At 40.3% G+C, this 24785-nt stretch overlaps 1 protein-coding gene across 1 annotated transcript in view; it reads left to right on the top strand.

Moving 5' to 3' along the window:
- Window positions 1–865: 865 nt before the first annotated feature.
- Window positions 866–24785, top strand: part of ddb1 (damage-specific DNA binding protein 1) — a 48500-nt gene continuing 24580 nt past the window's right edge. Inside the window, exons 1-14 of the mRNA XM_069719863.1 lie at window positions 866–1026; window positions 2599–2747; window positions 3387–3503; window positions 4382–4603; window positions 4878–4992; window positions 5465–5562; window positions 10425–10583; window positions 12264–12347; window positions 12754–12870; window positions 16803–16905; window positions 17495–17570; window positions 17679–17787; window positions 20672–20850; window positions 24339–24502. Coding sequence (XP_069575964.1) covers window positions 966–1026; window positions 2599–2747; window positions 3387–3503; window positions 4382–4603; window positions 4878–4992; window positions 5465–5562; window positions 10425–10583; window positions 12264–12347; window positions 12754–12870; window positions 16803–16905; window positions 17495–17570; window positions 17679–17787; window positions 20672–20850; window positions 24339–24502 — 1753 coding nt within the window. The 5' untranslated portion in view covers window positions 866–965. The remainder of the gene's footprint in view (window positions 1027–2598; window positions 2748–3386; window positions 3504–4381; window positions 4604–4877; window positions 4993–5464; window positions 5563–10424; window positions 10584–12263; window positions 12348–12753; window positions 12871–16802; window positions 16906–17494; window positions 17571–17678; window positions 17788–20671; window positions 20851–24338; window positions 24503–24785) is intronic.

Raw genomic sequence — 24785 nt, 5'->3', positions numbered from 1 at the left:
TTAATAAAGTAACTACCTAACCTAACCTAACCTAACCTAACCTAACCTAACCTAACCTAACCTAACCTAACCTAACCTATCCTAACCTACTTCATTTTACTTTTTTCCTCCTACCCAATCATTTATTTTTCTAAATCATATTAATATATTTTTCTTCTCTTTTTTTTTAGTCTTTTCTGTAATATCTCTTATAATGCCCTAGTATATTTGATTACTCAGCCGCACTAAAAGCGTTTATAAACTTGCCACGCAAAAAAAAGTGGGATTAATAAAGTAACTACCTAACCTAACCTAACCTAACCTAACCTAACCTAACCTAACATAACCTAACCTAACCTAACCTACTTCATTTTACTTTTTTCCCCCTAATCATATCAATTTATTTTTCTAAATCATATTAATATATTTTTTTTTTTTTTTTTTTTTTTTACAGTCTTTTCTGTAATATCTCTTATAATGCCCTAGTATATTTGATTACTCAGCCGCACTAAAAGCGTTTATAAACTTGCCACGCAAAAAAAGTGGGATTAATAAAGTAACTACCTAACCTAACCTAACCTAACCTAACCTAACCTAACCTAACCTAACCTAACCTAACCTTTCATTTTACTTTTTTCCCCCTACCCAATCATTTATTTTTCTAAATCATATTAATATATATTTCTTCTCTTTTTTTTTTTTTTTTACAGTCTTTTCTGTAATATCTCTTATAATGCCCTAATATATTTGATTACTCAACCGCACTAAAAGCGTTTATATAAAAAAAAAAAAAAAAAAAAAAAAGTGGTCTCCGCGCCGGAGGGGGGCGCTCCAAAACCCAGAGACGGCGCTTCACCGTCAAACCCAAACGGCTGGCCTAACTACTTCCGGGAGTTGTTTTTTTTTTTATTATCAATGATTTTGTCACTTTTGCGAGATTAAAACACTTGCTCTGGTGTTTGTCTTTTGTTGTTGTCCAAAAAAAAATGTCGTACAACTACGTGGTAACAGCCCAGAAACCAACGGCGGTCAACGCCTGCATCACGGGTAAATATGCGCATTTCTTTTCGCGGTTTGTCGCGGGGGGGGAATAATACAACATTTGCCACCTGCGTGCTAGCGCAGCTCCCGCGCTACAACCGGAGCTCTCCCACACGGAGGCCTGCCGGAGCCGCTAAAGCTGTCGTTGTGCTAAAGTGAAGTGTCTACTCGCATCGCCTGTTTTTTTCCCCGTCTCTTCTATTCTCCGTTTGTCTCCGACGCGGTTTGAGCCTTTCGTTTTGTTCCCCGTCCCTTTTTTTTTTTTCCCTCCCCCCCCTCCCTGTTAGCTCGCTGCTGTTGCCTGTTTAGTTTACCGCAGATCAAAATCAAAATAAATCAAAATAAATGCGTGTCCTCCCGCTGACAAACAAACAGGGAATCACAACACGCGTGAAACCTAATTAACCACCGGATCAAACCTCCTCTCGGTACTGTTACCGGGACTCTCCGGTGGTGTTAACGGGTCATTTCACAGCCCCATGAATTTATATGATGCTTTTTTTTTTTATGTAACATGAAGCTTCCTTCATTTGCCTTTTTTTTTTATTTAATTTAAATTTAAATATTGCCCTTTTGTTAGTTGTAATAGCATCTATTCCCTTCCCTACATTGTTTTGGTCTTTTAGGTTTGATACTAAAAATGTTATTCACGTCTAAAATCTGAGTTTATCGTCACTACTAAATTAAGTTAAATTGAAAAAAATACAGGCTATTTATTTTCTATATTTTTGAAACTATTGGCCTTAAGTCATCTTTTTGTTCTTGATTAATCCTGATAGCTGTTCTGCAAATCATCCAACTTAAGTGATCACCTTGTATTTTTTTTTTTTTGGTACATCATGTGGGTGCAAAACAATTTGGAAACCAAATAGTGGAAAGAAACGTAGCGTCTACCCACTTTTTCCGAGCCTTACAAGTTTTAATGAGAATGTTTTGATCCTACGCGGATCTTCGACAGATAGGAAATGTTGGAATAAATAAACATATTTACACGTTTTGCGCACTAATAGGCTGGCCGTGTCTACGAAGGCAAACAACCCACGGTCTGAACATCTTAAAACCGTAAACAATTTAAATCCAAGAACGGAGAAGAAAGGACACGCACACACACACACAAAAAAGCAGTAATATTGAAGCCAGAAATATTCATCGTCACCTTTATCAAGCTAAATCACCTACATTCAAAAATATATTAAATTAAGTTAGAAGACAGAGAGAGAAAACTTTATAAACAGTTAATTGTATTAAGTTAGGAACAGATGTGTTGATTAGACAAGATGACAAGAGTATGCTTTTGTTTTTCCAAATATGTGTGTCAGGATACTCGGTTCAGATCTCAGAGAAGGTGTGAGCATCTAAGAAGTGAAAATAAAACTTTTTTTTTTTTTGCAGTAAGAAAACATTTAAGTCACCTCCTTCTAAGAAGAGGAGGGGATTTAAATAATCAGCACTGAAAGTAATTGGTAGTAGGAGCCCTCGTCTCAATAGTTTTGAGAAGCACCAATTATACCGACTATTGTGGCCCTAATGTCTAAATCAACAACAGTGTAAGTAACATAAATGTTGTTGCGTCTCCAGGTCACTTCACCTCTGCCGAAGACCTTAACCTTCTCATCGCCAAAAACACGCGTTTGGAGATCTATGTGGTCACAGCAGAGGGGCTGAGGCCCGTCAAGGAAGTGGGCATGTACGGCAAAATCGCTGTCATGGAGCTCTTCAGGCCCAAGGTAGGTGGTGTGTGTGTGTGTGTGTGTGTGTGTGTGTGTGTGTGTGTGTGTGTGTGTGTGTGTGTGTGTGTGTGTGTGTGTGTGTGTGTGTGTGTGTGTGTGTGTGTATAGTTGGTAACAAAGTGAAACCTTTTTTTTTTTTTTTTTTTTTTTTTTTTACTAGTTAGTGAGCTGTAAGTCCGTCTCCCCGAAGAATAATATTTGATTTGGGTTACACGGTAAATAGCTTCGAGTCTGTTTTGTTTCTTTGTCATCTGTAGGTTTGATTGACAGATGGAAATTGTATGTGTTTTAACATTTGTAGGCTCTTAAAAAAGAAAAGGGACATCACGCGAAGCACGTGTTGCGTCTGGCAGATTCGTGCGCCACAGAGCGTGTGTGGCTACTTTTAATAAGTGAAGCTACAAATGTCACCTCCCAGTTATTTGTGATTTTTATCAAGAAAATAAGAGGGTTTTTTTGGGTTTTTTTTAAGGCTGTCTCGACCACAGATGTCTGATCAGAGGCAGTGCTAGAACGGGCCACGGCAGCAGATAGTACTAAAGCTTGATAGTGAAATTAAAACGGGTCCTCCGGGTTTGGTTTAATGCGATAACTCTGGTGCCTGTTTTTTTTTTTTTTTCCCCACTCGTTCTCCAGGGTGAGAGCAAGGACCTGCTGTTCATCCTCACATCCAAGTACAACGCCTGCATCCTGGAGTACAAACAGAACGGGGAGAGCATCGACATCATCACTCGCGCCCATGGCAATGTCCAGGTGGGTGAGACAACATTGCACACGTGATTTTCTTTAAATTCACCGTATTGTCTGTCGTTAAACTCAATATCTACACTGTGAACATGAATCTCATTTATTATGTTCAGGTGAAATAAGAAACGGTACGTATTTAGTATATCGTATTCTCGTATTAACCTTAAAACGCACCACTTCAGTCTTGATATCAATAATAGACTTTCATTATTCAGCCTTCATTTGGACCAGTGGTTCACAGCTGCTCCGGCCACATTTTTCTTAATATTTTTCTGTAAAAGTCGCGATCAAAAAATTTTAACTGCTCAAATATATTTAGCAAAAAATAGTGCGGTAATACACAATTCCTTCATGCAGTGTGGAAAAACAACAGGTAAACAAAGAAAAAGTGCAACAAAAGTACAAAGAGGGCTAAAAAGTGAAATAAAGCCTGTTTACGAATACTGTGACGGCGTTTTCGGTTGAGTTTCGGTCGTTTCTGTCGCGCTCGCAGCAAACTGCTACCGTCATAGGAAACGTTTGTCTTTTTTTTTTTTTTTAACGCACACATCTGCAACGCACTCTAAATGCCACCGTGACCCACTTTTGGGCCACAACCCATCAATTGAGAACCACTGCTTTAGACTACGTAAATTCAGTCTACAGTTCTGATAAAACAATCTTGGGAAACTTTAATCCTTATGTTACATTTCCATCCCTGAATTGAGGGTTTATTTCACCAAAGTTGTGGAGTTCTTATCATTTATTTGAGTATAAAAGCTGTCTGAAGTTTCTCCACTACATTGCGTTCGGCAGCAGTCGGAGAACGCACCACATGGTGATTTTCTTTTCTCCAAAGTGTACGCAAAACCTCAAGTCACTCCAAACCAAATGCTCCCTTGCAGGATCGCATCGGACGTCCATCAGAGACCGGTATCATCGGAATCGTAGACCCGGAGTGCCGCATGATTGGCCTGCGGCTATATGACGGGTTGTTCAAGGTGATCCCACTGGACCGGGACAACCGCGAACTCAAGGCTTTCAACATCAGACTGGAGGAGCTGCAGGTCATCGATGTTCACTTCCTGTATGGCTGCCAGGCCCCAACGGTCTGCTTCATCTACCAGGTACTGTTGGAGGGTCGGTACTTAGACGTGGGAGTGTGTCTTTAAGGGAATAGGAAGTGTTGGTGAATTCATACAGGTGGGATGTTTGCATTTATTGGTATCAAGTGTTATTCAAAGCCCATAGTAACAGTATAATATTGTACCCTAGTGTGCATGACAGCAGTTAAACAGCAGTTTGATGGTGACGTTTGGTTTCATTTGTACCTCTGCCTGAATGCCATTTTGCCCTCATTCAAGACGTTTTTTTTAAGAAATATAAAATGGTGTATCGTAGGACCCTCAGGGACGTCATGTGAAGACCTATGAGGTTTCTCTGAGGGAGAAGGAGTTCAACAAGGGCCCCTGGAAACAGGAGAATGTGGAGGCTGAGGCATCAATGGTCATCCCAGGTAATTAAAGCCAGAGTTGTTTAATAAATTGTTTTCAGATACCTGCCCTCTTTTTTATTTTTACCCTTAGAATAAAGAACTGATAATAACAAGACCTTATCATTACTCAATCTGAGGCTGTTTTAAAGGGACACAGTAGGTAAGATGGTTACTAATCAGTAATGACATAACTGGTTGAATTTATCAGACAAAAATAAACAGTGGCAACTGAGTTTAGTTGTTAAAAACATTTTAAACCACAAAACACTGAATTTGTCGCTCGATTGTCTTCTTAGACCTTTTTGTATTTTCAAACTATTAAACACACATGACAGTACAGAGAGACACCTTGAATCATAGAAGTAACTGAAGTAATTAATAAAAACGGTATTGGTGTCATCGGTTTATATCTGTTTAGAACATTTCTGTTGTCTGTGTCTGAAGCTGTACAGGTTTAACTCTTGTTGACTTTTCTTGTGTGCTTGTATTGTAGTGCCAGAGCCATTTGGTGGAGCTATAATCATAGGACAAGAGTCCATCACCTACCACAATGGAGACAAGTACTTGGCCATTGCACCACCCACTATCAAGGTAAAGACATCAAATACGGTGTATTAATAGATCTCTGGTTTTATCATCTGTTCATTTAAAAAAAGGTCACATTTTCAGTTGTTTTCTAAACGCTTCAGGTTTAGATGTTTTTATCTTCAGCTGTATGAAAAAAATGCAGTTGCAATAGTGTAGATTTATATTACGCAGTGTCTGTTAGAGTAATGTAATAATGCAATCGTGAAATAATAGTACTATGGGAAGGATGTTTTTCTTTCTGTAACGTGACAAAACAAATGTCAGATCCTTAAGTCAGTTTTATTCATATAAAGCACAACAACAATTTCTTTATATAAATATATTCAATGCCGTTAAATCCTGGCCAATACAAAACATTCCTGCACCAAGGACAACCCAAATAAAGCCGGAAAGTAGATGAAGTCACTTGCAGACGTGATGTAATGCACCGTCACCGGTGTCTGTCTGCTTCAGGGACGCATCAAAACAGTCATTAGGATTTGGCTAGAAGTTCAGTTAATACTCACAGGGGAGGAGAGGCTGCAGGGAAATAGTGTTGAACAGAGGTTTTTTATTTATTTTTTTATGGGAAATTAAGACCCAGATAGCTTGTGGATATAATGGTGCGTCTGTAAAACTGTCCTCAGAATCTGTATTATGTGAACATGACGTGCGCAATCGTCTTTGTTATATGACTCGTGAGCGATGTTAAGTTGCATTTGGAGTCATGTTTTTTACAGTCGTGTTGATGACTTCAGCTTCCCACACACACGTGCACACGCGCACACGCACACCCCCACTGCTTTTCAGTGTTATCACGATTAAGTTGCAGTCGGTACCGATGTTCTCACATTTAACAAAGCTCAAGGCCCAAAGGAGCTCCTCAACAGCCTCCTGCTGCTATAATTAAAGAATCGTCCCTCCTGTTTCGCTGCTCTGTGGTTTAAAATTCTTTGGAAAGAACATGTCAAATTGTTCAAATGTTGTAGTTTCTAATTTAGACTGGCAAGGCTTTATTTTTGAGTGTCTTTATGTTCAAAGAAATGTCACTGCCGGAGCTATTCATTACTGTTTCAATCAAGAGTGGATTGTTTTTTTTTGCCTTTTCAAGGTTCACTCATGCAACATCAAACTTTCAATGATTTCACCGATTTGACTTTTAGAAAAACTCATTCAATGATCCACCTGCAGTAGAAGACACCTTAATAATGAGACGCTTGAAATTTGTATGCTGAAATACTGAAGTTTAACTTATTTAGTTTGAGGTAATTTTCTGCTTTTCTGCTATAGTGTTTGAGACAAATAAATGCACTCTAGTGTCAATTCTACCAGGAATTTGTAACTTAATAGGTGGCAGTTGTGTTATTGATTTGACAAATATCTCAAATGATTATTCAATGCTTGTTGCCCCTTTTCATTTATTCATCGATATTTTACTGTCCAACACTCACTCGCGCTGGATTTTTCTGCCCCTACTGTCCTGCTCTTTGAACACAATTCTAGTGTTGCATGTTTTTACGTCATATTGTTTTATAAGCTTGTGGTCTGTAGTGTTTTCACGGCCCCTTTTAGTATTGGCTCAGCACGCTTGGAAGCTCAACCGAAGTGAATCTAAATTTAGTACAAGGTACCAGATATCTAGCCTGGCTTCACCGACTGTGGCTCACAGCTTCAGCTTTCTTTGCTGTAAATACAATCTGAAAACTCTGCTCACGTTAGCATTTGCTCAGCCACCCTGAAGGGCGGACCAATCGTCGACCAGTGTCGCCCCTCCTTCACCGTGATTGGATGGCTGGTGACGAGCACGGCGTTAGTAGATTTTTAGACTTTCGCGGACTCTAAAAAAAAAAAAATCGCTGAACGTTCAGTGCTCAGCGCAGAATAAACGCTCAGCAACCTCGTCAAGCTGCGGCCGTTCATTAAAACAATTTTAAAAGTATGCTGTACTTCGGGAAAAGACACGAGCCGTAGGTAGTTGCAGCGGTGGCAGAGTGTCGGCCAGTTTTGGCGCGTGCTGATTGGTTAAAATGAACCCCGACGTCTACGCCACGTAGGATGGAAGCTGCAAACGATTCCCTATTGAGGGCGGCCAGACCCGTATTCACAGAGGGAAAATCACACAGGTCTGGTTCGCGCCACGCTACCAGACACCATCCTCGGACAATGAAAAGCAACAACGGCAACAAGTAAAGCTTCTGTCAGTGGCGACGAGGCCGAAGCATCTTTTAACTAAGCATTCACACTTGTTTCATTGCTTTTTGTCAGGCGTTGTTTTAGCTGCATCACAAAATTGTCTTTACCAAGAAGCTATCATCACGATGAAAATGCAGCACAACGATGGCTTCAAACCGATTCCTCTTTTCTCTCATCAGCTCCATCTTTAAAAGCCTCCATCAGCCTCCACACTTACCCAGCTCGCAGTTCTTTCGCGAGCTGTCACATCTCGGCTACAAAATTGCTCAGTAGATGTTTAAGGGAACAGGTAGCGGGGACAACTGCTGTCGCCGTGAGACTGTGAAGTTTAAAAAAAATGTTGGATAATTTTTCATACATATTGTATTATTTGTATTCATCTGTTCCTTTCGGCAGTGTCGAGAAAACACAGAGGCACATTCTATGATGTACAGCAACATTTCTGTCAGCTAATTAATGAATTGTCACTCTTGAGCACCGAAGTGAGGAACCAATGTGAGATACCAAAAGTTCTGCCAGCGCGGAGGTCTGTGGAACGTGTCGGATAAGCCCGTAGACCGGCTTCACTCGAATCTAACAAGCTAATTACCTGCCATTCAGTCGAGAGGAATGCCGCAGGTTTGTGAAGCCCTGAAAAATAAAAGTGGAGCTTCGTTTTGACAAAAGTAAGCAATGCCACTGGCTTGGCTTGGATTGGGAAAACGAGCTTTTGTAAAGGCTCGATCAAGTGAGAAATTGACTCAGTTCGCACAGTAGACAATGACAACAACAATGGCTTTTGAAGGGAAAATAGAGCAGGCTGAGTCGCTCAGAGTCTCGTTAATGCCAATTCCAATCATGATTACTGGTCTTGCTGGCTGAGCAGCTCATCCTGTGGTTATAGAGAGGGGAGATTTTAGCTCTCCCAAGTTGTTCTGGTGCAGCTCGATCTGTTTTGTGAGAGAGCACAAGTCTTACCAGCAAGTTGAGTGACCCCGACAGTATTCAAAGGGAGATTAGTTCACGGCTAAAAGCAGCATAAGACAAAACACGCTCTTTGTGGATACAATAGTTTCTTCCCTCACTTCATTTCGTTTCAGCAGCTCTGCAGAAAACACTTATTATACTTTGTGTCCGCCGCAAACTAAAAACACACCTCTTCCGACTTTACCTTGAACAGTAGAACTTTAGTAGCACTTAAAAATGACACTTTTGTAGTTTAGCTTTCTTGAAGAAATTGTATTTACTTGATTCCTGTTGTTCTGGGTTTCGTACCCTCATGGTTGAAATGCGCTTATTGTAAGTTGCTTTGGATGAAAGCGTCAGCTAAATGAAATGTAATGTAATGTAATATACTGTATGATGACTTGTGGCAGTATTGATTAGACCATAAAAGTCTGACATCTTCATAATATAGGGCTGATAAATCATACAGTCAGGTGATTACTGTTGGTGAACATCAGTATATCACTGGTATATCAGCTGTATGTCAGACAACGTGTCAGCATATTGCAGTACAGAGATGCCGCAGATATGTTTCAGGTCATTTAGAGACAGTGTTGCAGTTGCGTTGTTTGTCCACCAGAGAGCGCTTCAACTTCTAAAATTTCGTACTTAAAACTCTTGAATTACCAAGTTTACGGGATTGTTATTATCTCCGCTGAAGGGGGCGTGTTTTTGATGTGGTTTGTTTGTTTGTCAGCAGGATTACGAAATATAACTACCAGCCCGATTTTCATTCAATTTGGCAGAAGGGTGTCGAATACGCAGAGGAAGAATCCATCGGCCTCGGTGCTCCTTAAATTAAAAATGTTTTTGTTGTGTGTTGATACGTAGAAGATTGTTTTAAAACTAAAAAAAATGGGTCAAAATAATGGGTGACTGTCTCTGTCAGCCCCGTGTTTAACTGCCGATTGATTGACCAGAGTGCACCCCAACGTCCACGACCTTCTAAGCTGATACAGCTTGATTACATTTGGAATCAATATTCAGATTTTAGTTTATAGAAAGCTGTAGAATTCCTTACCTCGTGTGTAAAGCCATATATTCATCCTTTCATGAACGTAGTCTCCTGGTCCTAAAAGTGAAGCCAATGCAAAAGTGCCTTAATATGCAATACCACTGATGGCCACTAGAGGATGTCTCCGAAAAACCTTTGGCTACAATAGACTCCCATTCAAAAAGCGTCAACTTCTCTCATGAAATACAAAGTCAATACATTTTTCCCACAAGTCATCACGGTGTTGTTGGATAAATCCACTCCTTCTGATCAGTATTTTTGTGGTCCTTCTCAAAATAATTCCATTGTTAATTAGATATTAGGCCTCAAAGTGAGCTATTTTTTGGGGCATGCCGGGTTTGATTGACATGCCTGGGGTGCAGCCAGGTTTCCAGTAAAGTTGGGAGGGGTATAGTGTCCTTAGGTTCTACCCAATTCATCCAAATATGGTCACTTCTGCCTTAAAAAGAAACCAAGATGTCGACGACCAAAATGCCAGATTTGAGGCTTTTAAACGCCAATTTACAAACTAATGGGTGATGACGGGCTGGGTTACCACACAAGTTCCCTGATTTGACAGCAGGTGCCTCGAAAGAATATGTTTTCATGATGAGGGGTAATAAAACAAACACATTGAATGCAGGTATCTATGGCTGTACTTTTTACAGTGTAGTTCAATTTTAAAAATGCGTTTATGTTTCGCTCTGAATCGCAGCAAAGTACCATCGTCTGCCACAACCGGGTGGACCCCAACGGCTCCCGATACCTGCTGGGGGACATGGAGGGACGTCTGTTCATGCTGCTGTTGGAGAAGGAGGAGCTGATGGACGGCACGGTGGTGCTGAAAGATCTGCACGTGGAGCTGCTCGGGGAGGTCCGACACATCTCTGTTTATCCACCTGCTTTTCCTCTGGCATCCCTCCCATCTGTTCCTCACTACCCGGCCAGACCACCCTTTCTGTCGCTCGTCGATTTTCCCACCGCCGCCACCTCCTCTCGCTCCCTTAGTGCCCCTTTTTGTAACAATTGCCTTTTTAATGGTTTATGGGCCTGACAGGAGCTAATGGAACTGTCTACACTCGTACAGTAGATGAGAAAAAAAATGATCCCACCTCTTTGTTGCTTGCTTGCCAGGGTGTCACTTGTCCCTTTAAAGTTGATTTAGACAATGACTGTGTTTCAGTACTGTGCTAGGAGCTAAATCTCCTGTTTAAGGCAGACAGCATTTGGCTTTTCTTAATGACTTGCCGAAGAGTTTCGACAGGTGAAACGCTTTCTTGCAAGTTCTCTGAGCTAAACAATCGAGCAGGTCAGGACTGCTGACCTAGAACCAGATTGCTTTTCAAATATTCCTAAACATCGCTGCTAGGACAAGTCTGTTCAGTCAACTGGCAGGAGGCGCTCCACATTTAACTGCCAGATAGAAACATAATTGTGGTATTTTTAAGACCTTAATAACTGATGTGTCAACCGGAGTTCTGTTTTGTCTTAGATTACTTTAAATGACAAAAACTGAAGTTTGAAACAACAGGAACATTAATTTTTTTGCTACATTTCTTCTCTTAACAACTAAACTATGCATTAATACAATTATCTGCCATAATGGTTATAGCAATGTCAGTACAGCTGAGCAGTGCTGTCCGAAGTGACCTTTCTGCTACTGCTGTCAGTCGTTTGAACTGCAAATGACATGCTATTTTCACTATGAAGTAATCCGCCAATTATTTTTGTTGATTAACGGTTTAATACACAAAAGGTCAAAATGAATAATTATTTACTCATTTGAAATTACCGGGGCCAAAGTGATGTCTTATAACTGCTCATTTTGTGTGACCATTCATAGAAACAAAAACAGCAGAACTGAATACATTTGCATGATGTGTTGGTTAGGAAGCAAAGATGTTTTCACTTATTTTCACTTCGATCACTTAAACAGTCTCTGGTCAAAATGGTTTATTTACTGATTAGGTTTTTTTGCACAAATATTTTGTTGTTTTATGTTAATTGTAACATAACATAACAAAACATAACATTGTATGTTAATTTAAGTCGCTGATTTGTGCTTGTGTGTGATCAGCTGAAGGAAACTTTATTTATTTACAGAGAGTTGGGCCAAAAGTAAAAGTTTGCTTTGTAATAACTGACTTACTGTGGATGGAATACCAAAATGGAGCAAAAAAAATAATATTTTCAAGTGCCTCCATGTTATTGTTGCCTAGAGCTGAAACTATTAGTTTTTTTTTTTTTCATTGACAGACAAAATAATTGGAAATAAATAAGCATTAGAAAATTATTATTATTTTTTTTCCTGATTCCAGCTTGTTCAAGGAGAAAATTCCCTTTCCTTTATTTTATATGGCCGTGAAGTGAATTCTCTATCTTTATTTTGTGATTTGAAGATATCACTTTGGGCTGTGGGAAATTGAAATGACATTTTATTGGCAAAATTAAGAAAATCATCTGCATATTGATAAAGAATTAAATGATTGCTAATTGCAGCCTCACTGTGGACGTGACCTGAGAGACTGACATGTTTGTCTCTTTCCACTGACAGACATCTATTGCTGAGTGTTTGACCTACCTGGACAACGGTGTGGTGTTTGTGGGCTCCAGACTGGGCGACTCCCAGTTAGTGAAGGTAAGTCGGAAGAGTTGCTGTCATGAAGTTCATTATTATTCATTAATTTCGCAGGTTTAAAGGAAAAGAGGAACAAAAAGAGGTTTAATTCCTGTTGGTAAATAAATGTTGTTTATTTTGTAAATGTTTTTAATATCCTGTTTGAATCATTATAAAATGCCTCATGAACCTATTCAGAAACTAATTTAGAAAAATATTTGGTGTCCTCTTGGGACTTCATTATCCTTTTTTTTTTTTTTTTCGTATGGAACTTTTAAATTTGTTTTTGATATGCCAGAAATGTAATACTGTATTAGTAAACTTTAATTAAAGTTAATACAAAATGACAAATGACCCTCGACCCCCGTCCACCATGTACTGTCATTCATTTCTAAAAGAGAGTTTTTTTTTTTTTTTTCCTCTTCAGCTCAACGTTGACAGCAACGATCAGGGCTCCTTCGTGGCGGTGATGGAGACCTTCACCAACCTGGGGCCGATTGTTGACATGTGTGTGGTGGACCTGGAGAGACAAGGCCAAGGCCAGGTAAAAAAATAAAATAAAATTGAAAAATCCCTCATCTTCTGTATCTGTTTGAAAAACAATACCTCCCAGTTAGATATTGAAAGCAAATCAATTGGATAGAATTATAGGTTCCTCGGGGTGTGTACCAAAGGACGTAGATGCGCGACGTACAGAAAACCATCTTAAAAGTTGCTGGATTCACTTTATCAATTATGTTGAGTCTCTGTCTGTGTTTTCCTCTTTATTATCTTCTTAGTCTCAGCCTTCAGGGAGTCTGGACTTCTCACAATGTTTTTCTCAGCAGGAATTAAATTGAACACATCAGTACCCCCTCCACACACCCCCCCCAGACTATTTTGGTATAATGTATTCAGGAGTTTCAGGTGACTTTTTATAGGTAATCGGGATGCTCTTCTTTTGTCTCGTCTATCTTTCTTTTTTTTTTTGCCAGTGTCCCCTGTGCACCAGATATTAACATGCACCTAGTATCCCAGTTGTGTCTTGATGTGAGTGAGATATATTGCTGGTACACAAACTTAAATTGGCTTTCTTGTTCCATTGCAAAAAAGGCAGATTGCTGTGCATGTAATTTCCTCTAATAATATTTACACCCTTTAAAACTGAGCGCGGAGGCCTCCTCTTGGTTGATCTCTGTCTGCATGTATCCCAACAAATAATTGTCCTCAGCACTTCTCTGTGCTTCAGTTGATAGCCAACAGTTTATATTCTGAATATAATTTAAATATTACCTGTATTGCATGGTAATGTCATGTTTTAACAGGCAGACACACGCTTCTCTCCTGTATTTCTTTCTCTCATTCCGTTAATATCAAAATATGATAAGAGATTACTCTTTTGGTAAAGGTTGTGTAATTTTACAGGTTTTTTTTTTAAGAGTCTTGAGAGCCATAATAAGATATATTTATGGTTGTAAGTATCAAAAACCATCCCAAATATAGTTTTACATATCCTCTCTTAAGCTTCTTTCTGGAGCTCTGCCAAGAACAAGCTGTTTTGTGACCGTCTCGTCTGATTGACTGCTGCTTCTCTGAGTTATGCATGCCCAGGCCAATTGCAAGTTTCCTTCAGTCTTGTAGCTCGCTATCTTAACGACGGAATATGAGCTGTGCTGAGGGCAGACCATAGACTGTATATAAAAGTGGACATAGCTTCCGGGGCTGAAAAATGAGGCTCATGAGAAAGAGCCTTAAGCTGCAATACCACCGAGTGCCACTAGAAGTTGGCTCCCCATTCAACTTCTCCCATACAATTCGAAGTCAATACATTTTTTTCACAAGTTATTTGGTTTTTGGTAGCTAAAGTCACTCCTTCTTATTCGTTTTCTGACGGTGCATGTGAAAATAATCGCGTCGACAATTAGAAAATAAGGCTCAAAAAGCCATGTTTTTGGGGGCGTGTCTGTTTGATTGACAGGCCTTTGTTGCAGTCTGGTTACGCCGATCGGTGAGTGGGACATACTGCTCAGAACTAGCGAGATGGCGCCGGCCTTTATCCGAACTCGAGGCTTCATTTCGTGCATTTCTCCGTGGACTAAGCCTTTTGACACTTTCGTAGTGTTTATATAGTACCTAGACCTGCTTTACTCACTTCACTTGTTAATTAAAAAAAAGTTATGAAAATGTAATAAATGCAACCAATTGGTTGCTGAATCTGTCCGCTTTTGCCGGGTTCCTCTGCCACACAATACTGCAGAAATATCCCAGTTTGACAATTTCTGATTTGAAAATGTGTCCTCCTTTGTGTGGAATCACTGCAGCAGAGGGAGATGAAACAGTGGAGTCAGGAGAGTGATACAGTACAGAAGGTTTTGTTGGCTGGGTTTGACACCAGGCTTCAGGGTACTTGATGCAGTTCCAAAGGCTTGGGTCCACCAGAGCACTGAGCCTCACTCCTGGGTAGAGACCAGCACACAATCAGCCCGCGCTGACTGCATTGATCCAAACACTCTGACTCATTTCAGTCTGCCGAGGTCCAGAACTAAATCCAATCACAATTGTTTTAATTTGCCATTTGCTGCAAATCCACCGAGCATTTGGTCTGGTTAATTGATACGGACGTGTTCCAGCACATTTAAGGCAGCTTGACAAAGAACCTGCAGGACAGAATAGAAGCTGACCTTTTTCAGTAAAAAAAAAAAGCGTGACAGCACAGTGTACAGTCAAAGCTGATAAATGAGTATATTCACACATGTGCAACTGCAAATCACTCTGGGATTTGTGACTGAGAAAAACCTGCTTGAATAACAAATACACGAATGCATTATGTGAAGATTATCAGGATGCAGTCAGTCCCGAGAGAGTGTCTGAGCGTGTGAGGGCATTCAAGAACATGCTCAGGGGGGTGAGCTGGTTTGCCACGTTCATAATGAATGTTTCCATTAGGATGAAGCTGTGGGGTGGCAGGTGGCAGGTGGTCGGGGCTGAGATTATGTAGGCTCTGGTATTAATCCTGTTAGTGTACTATGTCTGAATGAATAAATAACATTCTGCTGCTCTCTACAGACATTACAGACAGCAGAATTATTTACCTTCAGGGAGGTGGATCTCAACACTGCCGTGTTTAAGGCGATCTCAGAAAAGCTCTACGATAAACTGACACACAAATCCTGGAGAACTGCATCTGTTAGTGCTACTGCGATGGCGTGGATTTGGACTGCTGACTCTACCATAATGTTGACTTTGTGTGGCTACTTTGACAACTACTTAAAGGGCCCACATTGTATATATTCAAATCATTTTTTTTTTTTTTTAATCATAAAACAGTAATATGCACGGTCCACTGTCCAATCTTTCATCTAAAAGAAAACACTAAGCTACGATTGTGTCGCAAAGCTAGCCAGGTACAAGCCCGAAGAAGACCTGTGGTTGTCACTCAGAAAAGAGTCGACCAATCAGAAGAGACGCTCATTGACATCAATGCGCCTTGAAGACACAGACACTAAACAGCCTGTTCTTGGGTCGTGCTCCAAAGAGAAGCTGTAGAAAAGAGATGTAAACCTATTGAGATGTTTCGTGGTTCTTAAAATCACAAATAGATGTTCTTCTGGAGATAAAGACTGCAAACAAATAAACAGAAAAGTATGGGACCTTTTAAACTAGTGAGAACTGTCAGCCTTATTGACCAACCAGTGCCTCCTCCGACAAGGTTTACTACTACTATTACAATGATCACTAACATGGCATGACATATACAAGAACTGGTACTGTTACCGGATGTGGAAAAGTTTGGTTTGAGAGAAAATATTAGGCAGCTTTTTTAAGCCCTTTTTTAATCAAAAATACCAAACAGTCTTTTGTTTAACCTTTAAAAACTGTCGGGATTTTCTGCTTTTGTTTGGCTTATAAGATAGTGAAGTGAGTGGGTTTGGGTTTTAGACTGAAAGTCAAAATACAAAAGCTTTTTTTGCCATATTTTCAGACTTCATTAACAAAACTGTTAAATGTGTAATGGAAAAAATAATCAGCGTATGAATTAATCAGCTATGATAACATTGTACTCACGCAGTTAATTACTGGGGTCCTCAAAACGTCAAGATGTTGCGACAGCAATTAGCCCAATTATCGAAATAATTTCATTTGGAAGTGAAACAAAAGAGTGAGCCTCTGACTGCTTCTGTTTGTTGCCCCATTGGATCTCTTTTTAGTTCTGACCTCTGCTAGAAATTAGTCACTAAAATGTAAAATTTCAGTATTACAGAAGACGTGAATGAGGATTAAATTGTAACACAAGACCCAGCGTGTTTCAAACAGGAGCTATCCAGTTAAGCAAGCATAATTTTCCGGTAGAAGTAGAGATGCTAAAGTATAACATGATTACAAGTCTGTTGAACAGAAAATCACAGGATCAACTACAACCATTAATTATGAAAGAGGACAAAAATTCCCGCCTCGTGTCTCATTCTGTGTCTTCGCGTGTGTTTCTGCTGCTTTCAGCTGGTGACATGCTCAGGTGCATTCAAAGAGGGCTCTCTGCGGATCATCCGCAACGGCATTGGGATTCACGAGCATGCCAGCATTGACCTGCCGGGAATCAAAGGTTTGTGTGTTCTGTGTGTGTGTCTCTCGTCCTCTACTTCCCTCTCAAGTCGTGACTTTATCCGGACTTTAATCCTCCGCTGACCCCAGAGCAGAGCCCTCCTAAACTTGCACATCTGTTTGCCTCACCTGGCCAAGACGCCAGCTGTTGCTCGCCCGAGCTTGGCATGTGAGCGCGAGCAGATGGCTCCCGTGTCGGAGGTCCTGACACGGTGCTTTCAAGAGACCGGGAGCATTGCCAAGGTTACGTTTGAACACATTTGTTTCTCATTTAGTAAACAAAAGAGCTCTTCAATGTCGGCTGTTGTAAACGGTCAACTTGAAGATTCCTGTCGGATTTTAACAGCAGCAGACACCTCTTAATCCCAGAAAATTAGGTTCCTCTCTACGGACTGTTCTGTGGTGCTGAAGTGAGATACGTAGGCCAGTTAAGTCTGCCTGCACTTGTTTGGTTTCAGCTGTTTATTGACCCTCTCTGGCCTAAAAGTCTTAGCTGCAGGCTCCCTGCTTTCCAGGCTTTCTTTTGCCCTGCAGAGCGGTGCAGAAAGCAACTTCTTCTTCCTAACGCGCTTACTTCCGTTCTGTTCCAGGTTTGTGGCCGCTCCGCTCCGAGGCAGGCAGAGAGACGGATGACATGCTGGTGCTGTCTTTTGTGGGTCAGACGCGGTGAGCATTTGCTGTGCAGCATGCCAGATAAGTGCGCAGCCGATTCTGAATGCACATACCTTATCTCGAGAGTTTTTTTTTTATTATTTTTTTTTTTAACCCCCCTAGAGTGCTGATGCTGAGTGGCGAGGAAGTGGAGGAGACCGAACTTCCAGGCTTTGTGGACAACCAGCAGACGTTTTACTGCGGCAATGTGGCGCACCAACAACTCATTCAAGTTCGTATAGACGCACACATACACTTTTATGTACATGTGTAAAGCACACGTGCTGCCTTCACCAGAACACGCCGTGGTTTGTTTGATACTCATTTGATCTCTGAGCTCCTCGTATTAGCTGACTTGCAGCGTTTTTGAATTCCAGTTCAAAGCACCAAGAATCCTCTAATTTAACAAATTCAAAATTAATTACAGAAATTAATTATTCAACTGTGGCCTTTTGCCATTTAATAAGATATACTGTGCCGGAGCTGAATCATGCATGATTGAAAGGGGCACGCCTGAATATGAATTGCGCAAAAGGACTTCATGTATTTTACACTTGCCGGAGATGAATATTGTAGTTCATTTAAATTCAAGTTTCAGCCAGTCCTTTTTTTTTTTTAGTTTTTTTTTTTTTTAAATGAGGATGAAACCTGCTGGGAATTCCGGCAAACGTTCGACTCTCAGTTATAAATCTTTAGGTTGTTATGACAACTCCGCTTGTATTTTAACGCGGGGACATTTGACTTACTGTCTCACAATTTACGCTGAATTCCTTTTTTCTTTTCTTTTTTCCATTATTGCTCATCTGACTGCTGTTACATAAGTCGTGCTTTCAAAGTAAAATAATAAGTTGAAAACCATTCTTAAACTTGCATTAAAGCCTCGGGCTGTAAAGTCTGCATTAGCCTTCAGTAGTCACTCCGACAAAGGCACTTTAGTAGATGTTTGCCTGGTACATTTTCACCTTTTCATAGTTTTCCAAGTCCTTTTTGAATATGCGCTATTAACATGACATTTTTTTTTTACACATAGCAATATTTCCATACTAGCAATGAATCAAATGGCTCCATGTAACATGAAAGTGTTGCTCGTACTGCTGAACCCAATAAGAACGAAGGCCTGACTCTGCAGCTCTTTGCAGCTTCTAGCCTTGTTTTAGCTCGTTATTTCCAGCACATAGCGCCGTATGCTTGAGCTTCACAGATCTAATTAACATCGCAACACAAAAAAAGGAAAAATATGTAAGCAACCGATTCCAGTAAACAGACTCAGGTGGGCCGACTGCGCATTACCTCCTCAGTGCGAAACTGCAAACATCTAAAGCGGCAGCTGATAAACGATGTGGTAAACAATGCTGAGAGGATGGAAATACCCCAATACTCCTCTCAACGGGGGTCAGAGACCAAGTCTGGGCTAAAAGACCACTGAATATCAGACTTAACGGAACAGTTGGCCATGAACACGACTCCGAAGGGAAGCTTGTGGTGCCAACACATCTGCCTTCCAAGTTAACGCCAAGTTAACACTTAAGGATTCTTTTTTTTTTTCTGCCTAGTGGTCTACAAGTCGCCACTCAGTTCCCAGCTTTGGTCCAGATGAATCTTGGAAGGATACAAAATCCAATACATACAATTTTGTAGAGACATGTGGTCCCGATAAGATGAATGCCAATGACTTTTGTGACACCGACATTTTTTTTTTTAGGCCCACTGTGAGGGTTTATAGAGAAATAATAAGCAATACAAATTAAGTAGAGACGTTCAAGACGGCCAAAGGATGAACTGGAAGTAATCCTGACTGATCTCCTGACTCGTTCTTTCGCACCGTCACCAAGCCTCTTAATTGTTACGAGATATCAACAAAACCAGCTGTACTTTGTGGTTAGCGCTAATTAGCAAAGCTGTACATTTAACATGCTAAACGAGCCATGCTGTAACATTTAACACTGCTGAACTACATGGGAGAAAAATGATACCTGCTAAACAGCTTGTCAGCATTTTTATTTTTTAATATGTTGGCATGCTGATGTTTGCGTTTACACCAAAGCTCTGCTGTGCTCGGCTTCCTCCCCGAGTTGTTTGGACGCCACCTGATTTACAGCAGTGTGTTCTGATATGAAACGCTACACGTGAAGACTAAAATCTCCAATCACAAAAAAAGGTTCAAATCAAAAGACAAAAATATACTTTTTTTTGTGCATGTGCTGCGACTTGCAACACGCAGCAAGCCAACTGAAGAAACTGGACAATATAGTCATCTGCTTTCAAAGACTCCATTTCGGATCCAATATTGAATATGTGTGGGTTTCACATCTCATTACACCACCACATTATGTATGATCCCAAACAGTCCTCCAGTCATGGTTGGACTTTTCTTCGTACCTGCTGCAGTCTGTTAATGAGGCTTCTTCAGTCCTTTTTTTTTTTTTTTTTTTTTTTTGTCTCGTCTTACTTTTTCTGGTCGTATGGTTCTTCCCATTACATGATTACATTTCCAATATTAAATTTGTATTTCTGTCTCACCCGAGGGCCTTTTACCAGCTAATCACAAGCCTCTTTTGGGATGTGCAACACAAATGCAATCAATAATAATCATAATAACTCTTGAAAACATTAAGTTTGGACATTTCACGTAAGTGGTTTCTGGGATCAAACAAATGCTGGAAATTTATTCTTCATTCTCTCTTTTAATCAGGCCACATTGCTTGACATTTGTGTAGTGATTGAACAGCTGTATTTTCTATAAACACTGATTTTTAATAGCTTCTGGTGAATGAAATGTCATTCTATCGTTCGGTTTGGCTTTTCCTGAATTCTATTTCTTTTAAACATATTTATCAGCTCCATCAGTGCTGCTGCAATTGTCATTATTTGGTTTTAAATGATATTGCAGCATCTGGTTCATGCATCATGTTAAATGACTGCTGTGGATTAAATACAAAGTAATTTTCTCTCCATCTCTTTATATTTACAAAATGCAAATCTTGTTGGCAAATTGCTCATAATCTCCTGTCAATCATTAAGAAGTGCAGCTGCACAGAACCACTGAAAACACAACGAGATTCCTTTTGAAATGCTCTTTTAAAGGGAAAAAAAAACAACCCGATATGTTCCTCCAGATTACGTCGGGCTCTGTGCGCCTGGTGCTCCAGGACAGCAAGGTCTTGGTGAGTGAATGGAAGGAGCCGCAGGGCAGGAACATCAGCGTGGCGGCCTGCAACCACACGCAGGTGGTGCTCGCTGTGGGTCGGGTCCTCTACTACCTGCAGATCCTGGCTGGGGAGCTCAAACAGATCAGGTAGGAACAAAGATACAGACTCAGACGCACCTGCAGAACACATGCAACGTTTGACTCGGAGTGATGAACGAATGGTTTACCTGCTCGGGTGTGATACAGTTACCCTCAGCTTCTCTTTAGTGATACGTCTGTACTGCATTATTTACAGTAAAACTGTATAATACTGAATTCAGGCTGACTGGAGGTCTCCGTTGTGACATTGCACAAAAAACATAAATGTCAGTTGCACTGGACACAAAACTTTAACCACGTGCTGTGAAGCGATGGTTAAACATTGTGGAAAACAAATTGGCGCTCTCGTGTGTACAGTAAATATGTGGCTGAGGCCAGCGTCTAGATAGCTTAGCTTAGCACAAACGACTGAATAGAAACGGCATCGCCTGGCTCTGTCCAGTTTAAACAAACAACATATAACTGGAGACTTTGTTTACAAATTTGGAAGTAGCTTCTGGGTCTAAAAGTGAAGCCATAAAGTGCAACGCCACTGACGGCCACTAAGGGGCAGAAAACCAAGCTGCAAACGGCCGGAATACCGAACTTTATAACTTCAGTTCATTAAACAAATTGGTGACGTCACGGTCGATTCCCACTTGCATATAACTTTTGCTTTGAGTTGCTGGTAGGTGAATTTCCAGACTCTCGTGTTTCCAGTCTTCCAGTCCCGTTTCAAATGCAACATATTTACCACACAAAGCCCCGGAGAGCAAAAACTTTTCTGACGTTCACCATATTTGTCTGTGGGTTTGATGATGATGAGATGAGTCAGCTCTCAAGTTCAGAAGAGTTTAGGAGTTAAAAGAAAAAGAGAGAAAAAAAGCGAGTCCGACCTCATTTCTTAATTTCTTCGCCCGGCTGTCATCGTTATAAAGACGTCCTTTATCATGAAAGCAACATAGTGCTTGCTTGTCAGTTAGCTGAGTAACTTTGGTTGAGTGCAGAGCATCAAATCTTCATGTCATTTTAGTTTTCTTAAGAAATGAGGCTATTGGAGGATGGAAGATTCTTACATATGCGTCCAATCGTTCAACGACTCTGTCTCTGGCTCACATTTACGATGTGTCGTTATTAATCCTGCATTAGCATACCTTCATTTGAATTTCTTCTTTCCTGATCTGTTGTAAAGTTTGAGATTCGCCTTAAATTTGAAAGTCTGAAGTTAATTGTGCATTCGAACAGAAATTTTCATTTTGATCCTATTTCTGTTGCTGCTGTGGTTCAGCCTTATGCCTGTCTTTGGGTCTGTATTGCAGTAAAAGAAGGGAAACAAAACAACAAAAAAAGGGCCAAAATATACAAGGAAAAACCAGCTACCAGGGCTGCCTGAGAGCACACACGGTTTGGTGCCTTGAGAGAGTTCAATAAATGATGAAACAATGGAGGAGACATAGTGAAGTGTCTCACCAGAGCTGTGAAATGATGTTTGGCTTACATCAACAAGCAGCTGGTTTGCTGCGAGTCACAAACTTGTGTAAATACCAGATCGTCAGAGTTGGATTAGAGGTGTGTGCAAGGCTGAAATGCTCCTCTATAATGCAATTAAAGTGAAAGTACTCCCAGTAGAGAGAGATTATCCATTATATTTGCATTATTGAGTTTCCATGGTCATGGTCATGCATTATTTTTTTTTTATCAGTGAAAACCTTTATTTATGCCGAGTTTAAAATTACACGTTTTTAGTACACCTCCTAAATGTTCGACAAGCATTTTGCAAAATGGAGCCTGATCTCACAGAAATACATGAAATGACCGTTTAGCACCGCGGTGTGTTGAGTTACGCGTCGGTACAGGTCGGGTTGATGGTTCCATATAACAGCGGTCTTTGGTTCAGGAGACTGCTGTTTGCTTCCTGTTTCGATAGATCGGAAAGTTTTTTTTAAATTTTCCTTTACCATGACGACAAAGGTTATGTAACTTGAAGGAAATGTAACTTTTAACGCACGCCACCTCTTTTTCCTAAACTTAACCAGACCTTAACCAAAGCGACGGCACGTCATAAAACATGATTATTTTTTAACAGTGACGGTAACAAATGTGCCACCGCCGTGTAGTTCAGTATTCAGGGAATTTTAAAAACTCTTTTCAAGATGGGGAACGTCAGGGAATTTGATCTTTTTTGGGGCCAAGTTGTGGAATATAATTATTATTATTTTTTTTTTTTTTTTTTTTGCATGTTTAAATTTTAGTTGCCATTTATCAAAATGTTATATTTTCCATATATGTAGCTACAATGTTAGTTAGATAGTTATTGTCAGTGTGTATGTTTGGCAGCATCAGTGGTCACTGACAGAGATTGAAAATGTAGCTTATTAATTTGCGAGCTAATTACTGTTATTGTTAGATACTCTTCAACCAGTATTTAGAAATGTATTAAATTTCTTTTAATATCAGTGCAAACAGAGGGGCATGTGACAGCCTGTTTTTAACATGGATTTTCAGCTTTTTAGTCAGTGAAAGTCCGGGAATTTGGCATTTGACTTGGAGTGGGAACCCTGTAAGAGGTCGTGGTCATTTTCTCATTCTTTTCATTCATTCTTTATTCATTTGTTGTGGTGAAAGTAGAAAGTTTCTGTTAACCTGCCTAAAATCTGAGTTGAAGTTGTGTGTCTGCGAACATTATTTGTTTGGATGCCAGTCCATAATTGCGACGTGGAAACTTGAAACCAGCGTTATACACACACTCCTTTCAGTAAAGTTGGAGACATCTTGTATCCAGTATTCAAACTTTTGTAATCAACATGATTTGCATATTCTGGGTATTTCAGTGAGAGGGGAGGCTTAGATGTCAATTTGAGAATTTCCAACGAGGTAATTAACCTTTTTTTCTTTTATAGAAGTACTATAATAGATCCTAATTATTATTCAAAGCAGTGTATGCTTATATATCTGCGAACATGTCTGGATTGGATCTGGATTCTCATTTTTGATCATATTTAAGGTGAATGTTTTGCGGATAAAATTCCTTGTTATGTGTTTGAAATTTGACTTTGCAATATCAACATGCTGTATGTCCTGATATTACTACATTTCCTGTATATCCAATTCAGAACTTGTTTATGGACAAAAATAAACAGGCAGAAGTGTAGTTTTTCTGTAACCCAGGAAAATATATATGTGAAAGAGAGGCTTCATTACATTGTTGTAAAAGTCATTTCAAGTATAACATTGGCACAAATTATTTTTTCCATCAATTTGCACGAGCCTCATCAGAGATGGGAAAAAAAAAATTGCTATCCTTTGTATGAATGCCAAATTTGACTTGTTAATATCAACTCACAGTATATGTTGTCATGTCAACCAACTCTGAAACACTCTATATGGGATCCCACCACAGTTTCATGGGAAATGAATGGCCGTCTGGCGGCTTCAGACAGTGTGAACTCTCAGCTCGGCTCACCAGATGACTGAACTTTTCTCATAAACACTGCTCATTCTCACCGTGTCAGGGCAGCTCGATACTGCTTTTCTCAAGTCCTCTTCACCTTCCTCAGCACCACGGAGATGGAGCACGAGGTGGCCTGCCTGGACATCACACCTCTAGGGGAAGGTGGCGGTGAGTCACCGCTCTGCGCCGTGGGACTCTGGACTGACATCTCAGCCCGTGTGCTCAAGCTCCCCTGCTTCACAGCCCTGCACAAGGAAATGCTGGGTGGAGGTGAGAGAAAATTTAAAAAAAAAAAAAAAAAGAGAGCGAGAGAAAGGCAGGATGCAGGAAATGGAAAGCTGTTACTGGCTTGTGGAGAGAGATGGGTGGATGGAGATTATGTCAAGTGAACTGAACTGTAATTTGTATCGCCCAGTGGAAAATACATCTTATCAGTAGATTCACAAAAGCAGCAGCGACTCCAGACCCAGGCTCTCACAGAAAGCAAGAAAAGAAAAAAACAAAACGTCAAACAGCTTCATCTGTATGAATAATTGTCCCACCTTGTGTCAGT

This window comes from Brachyistius frenatus, unplaced genomic scaffold (assembly GCF_029030835.1).
Source record: "Brachyistius frenatus isolate BFR_SWC_R1_liver_20210118 unplaced genomic scaffold, ASM2903083v1 Contig_226, whole genome shotgun sequence".
NCBI classification, from domain to species: Eukaryota; Metazoa; Chordata; class Actinopteri; family Embiotocidae; genus Brachyistius; species Brachyistius frenatus.
The sequence above is the reverse complement of the archived record's forward strand: the minus strand, read 5'-3'. Positions and strand labels throughout refer to the sequence as shown.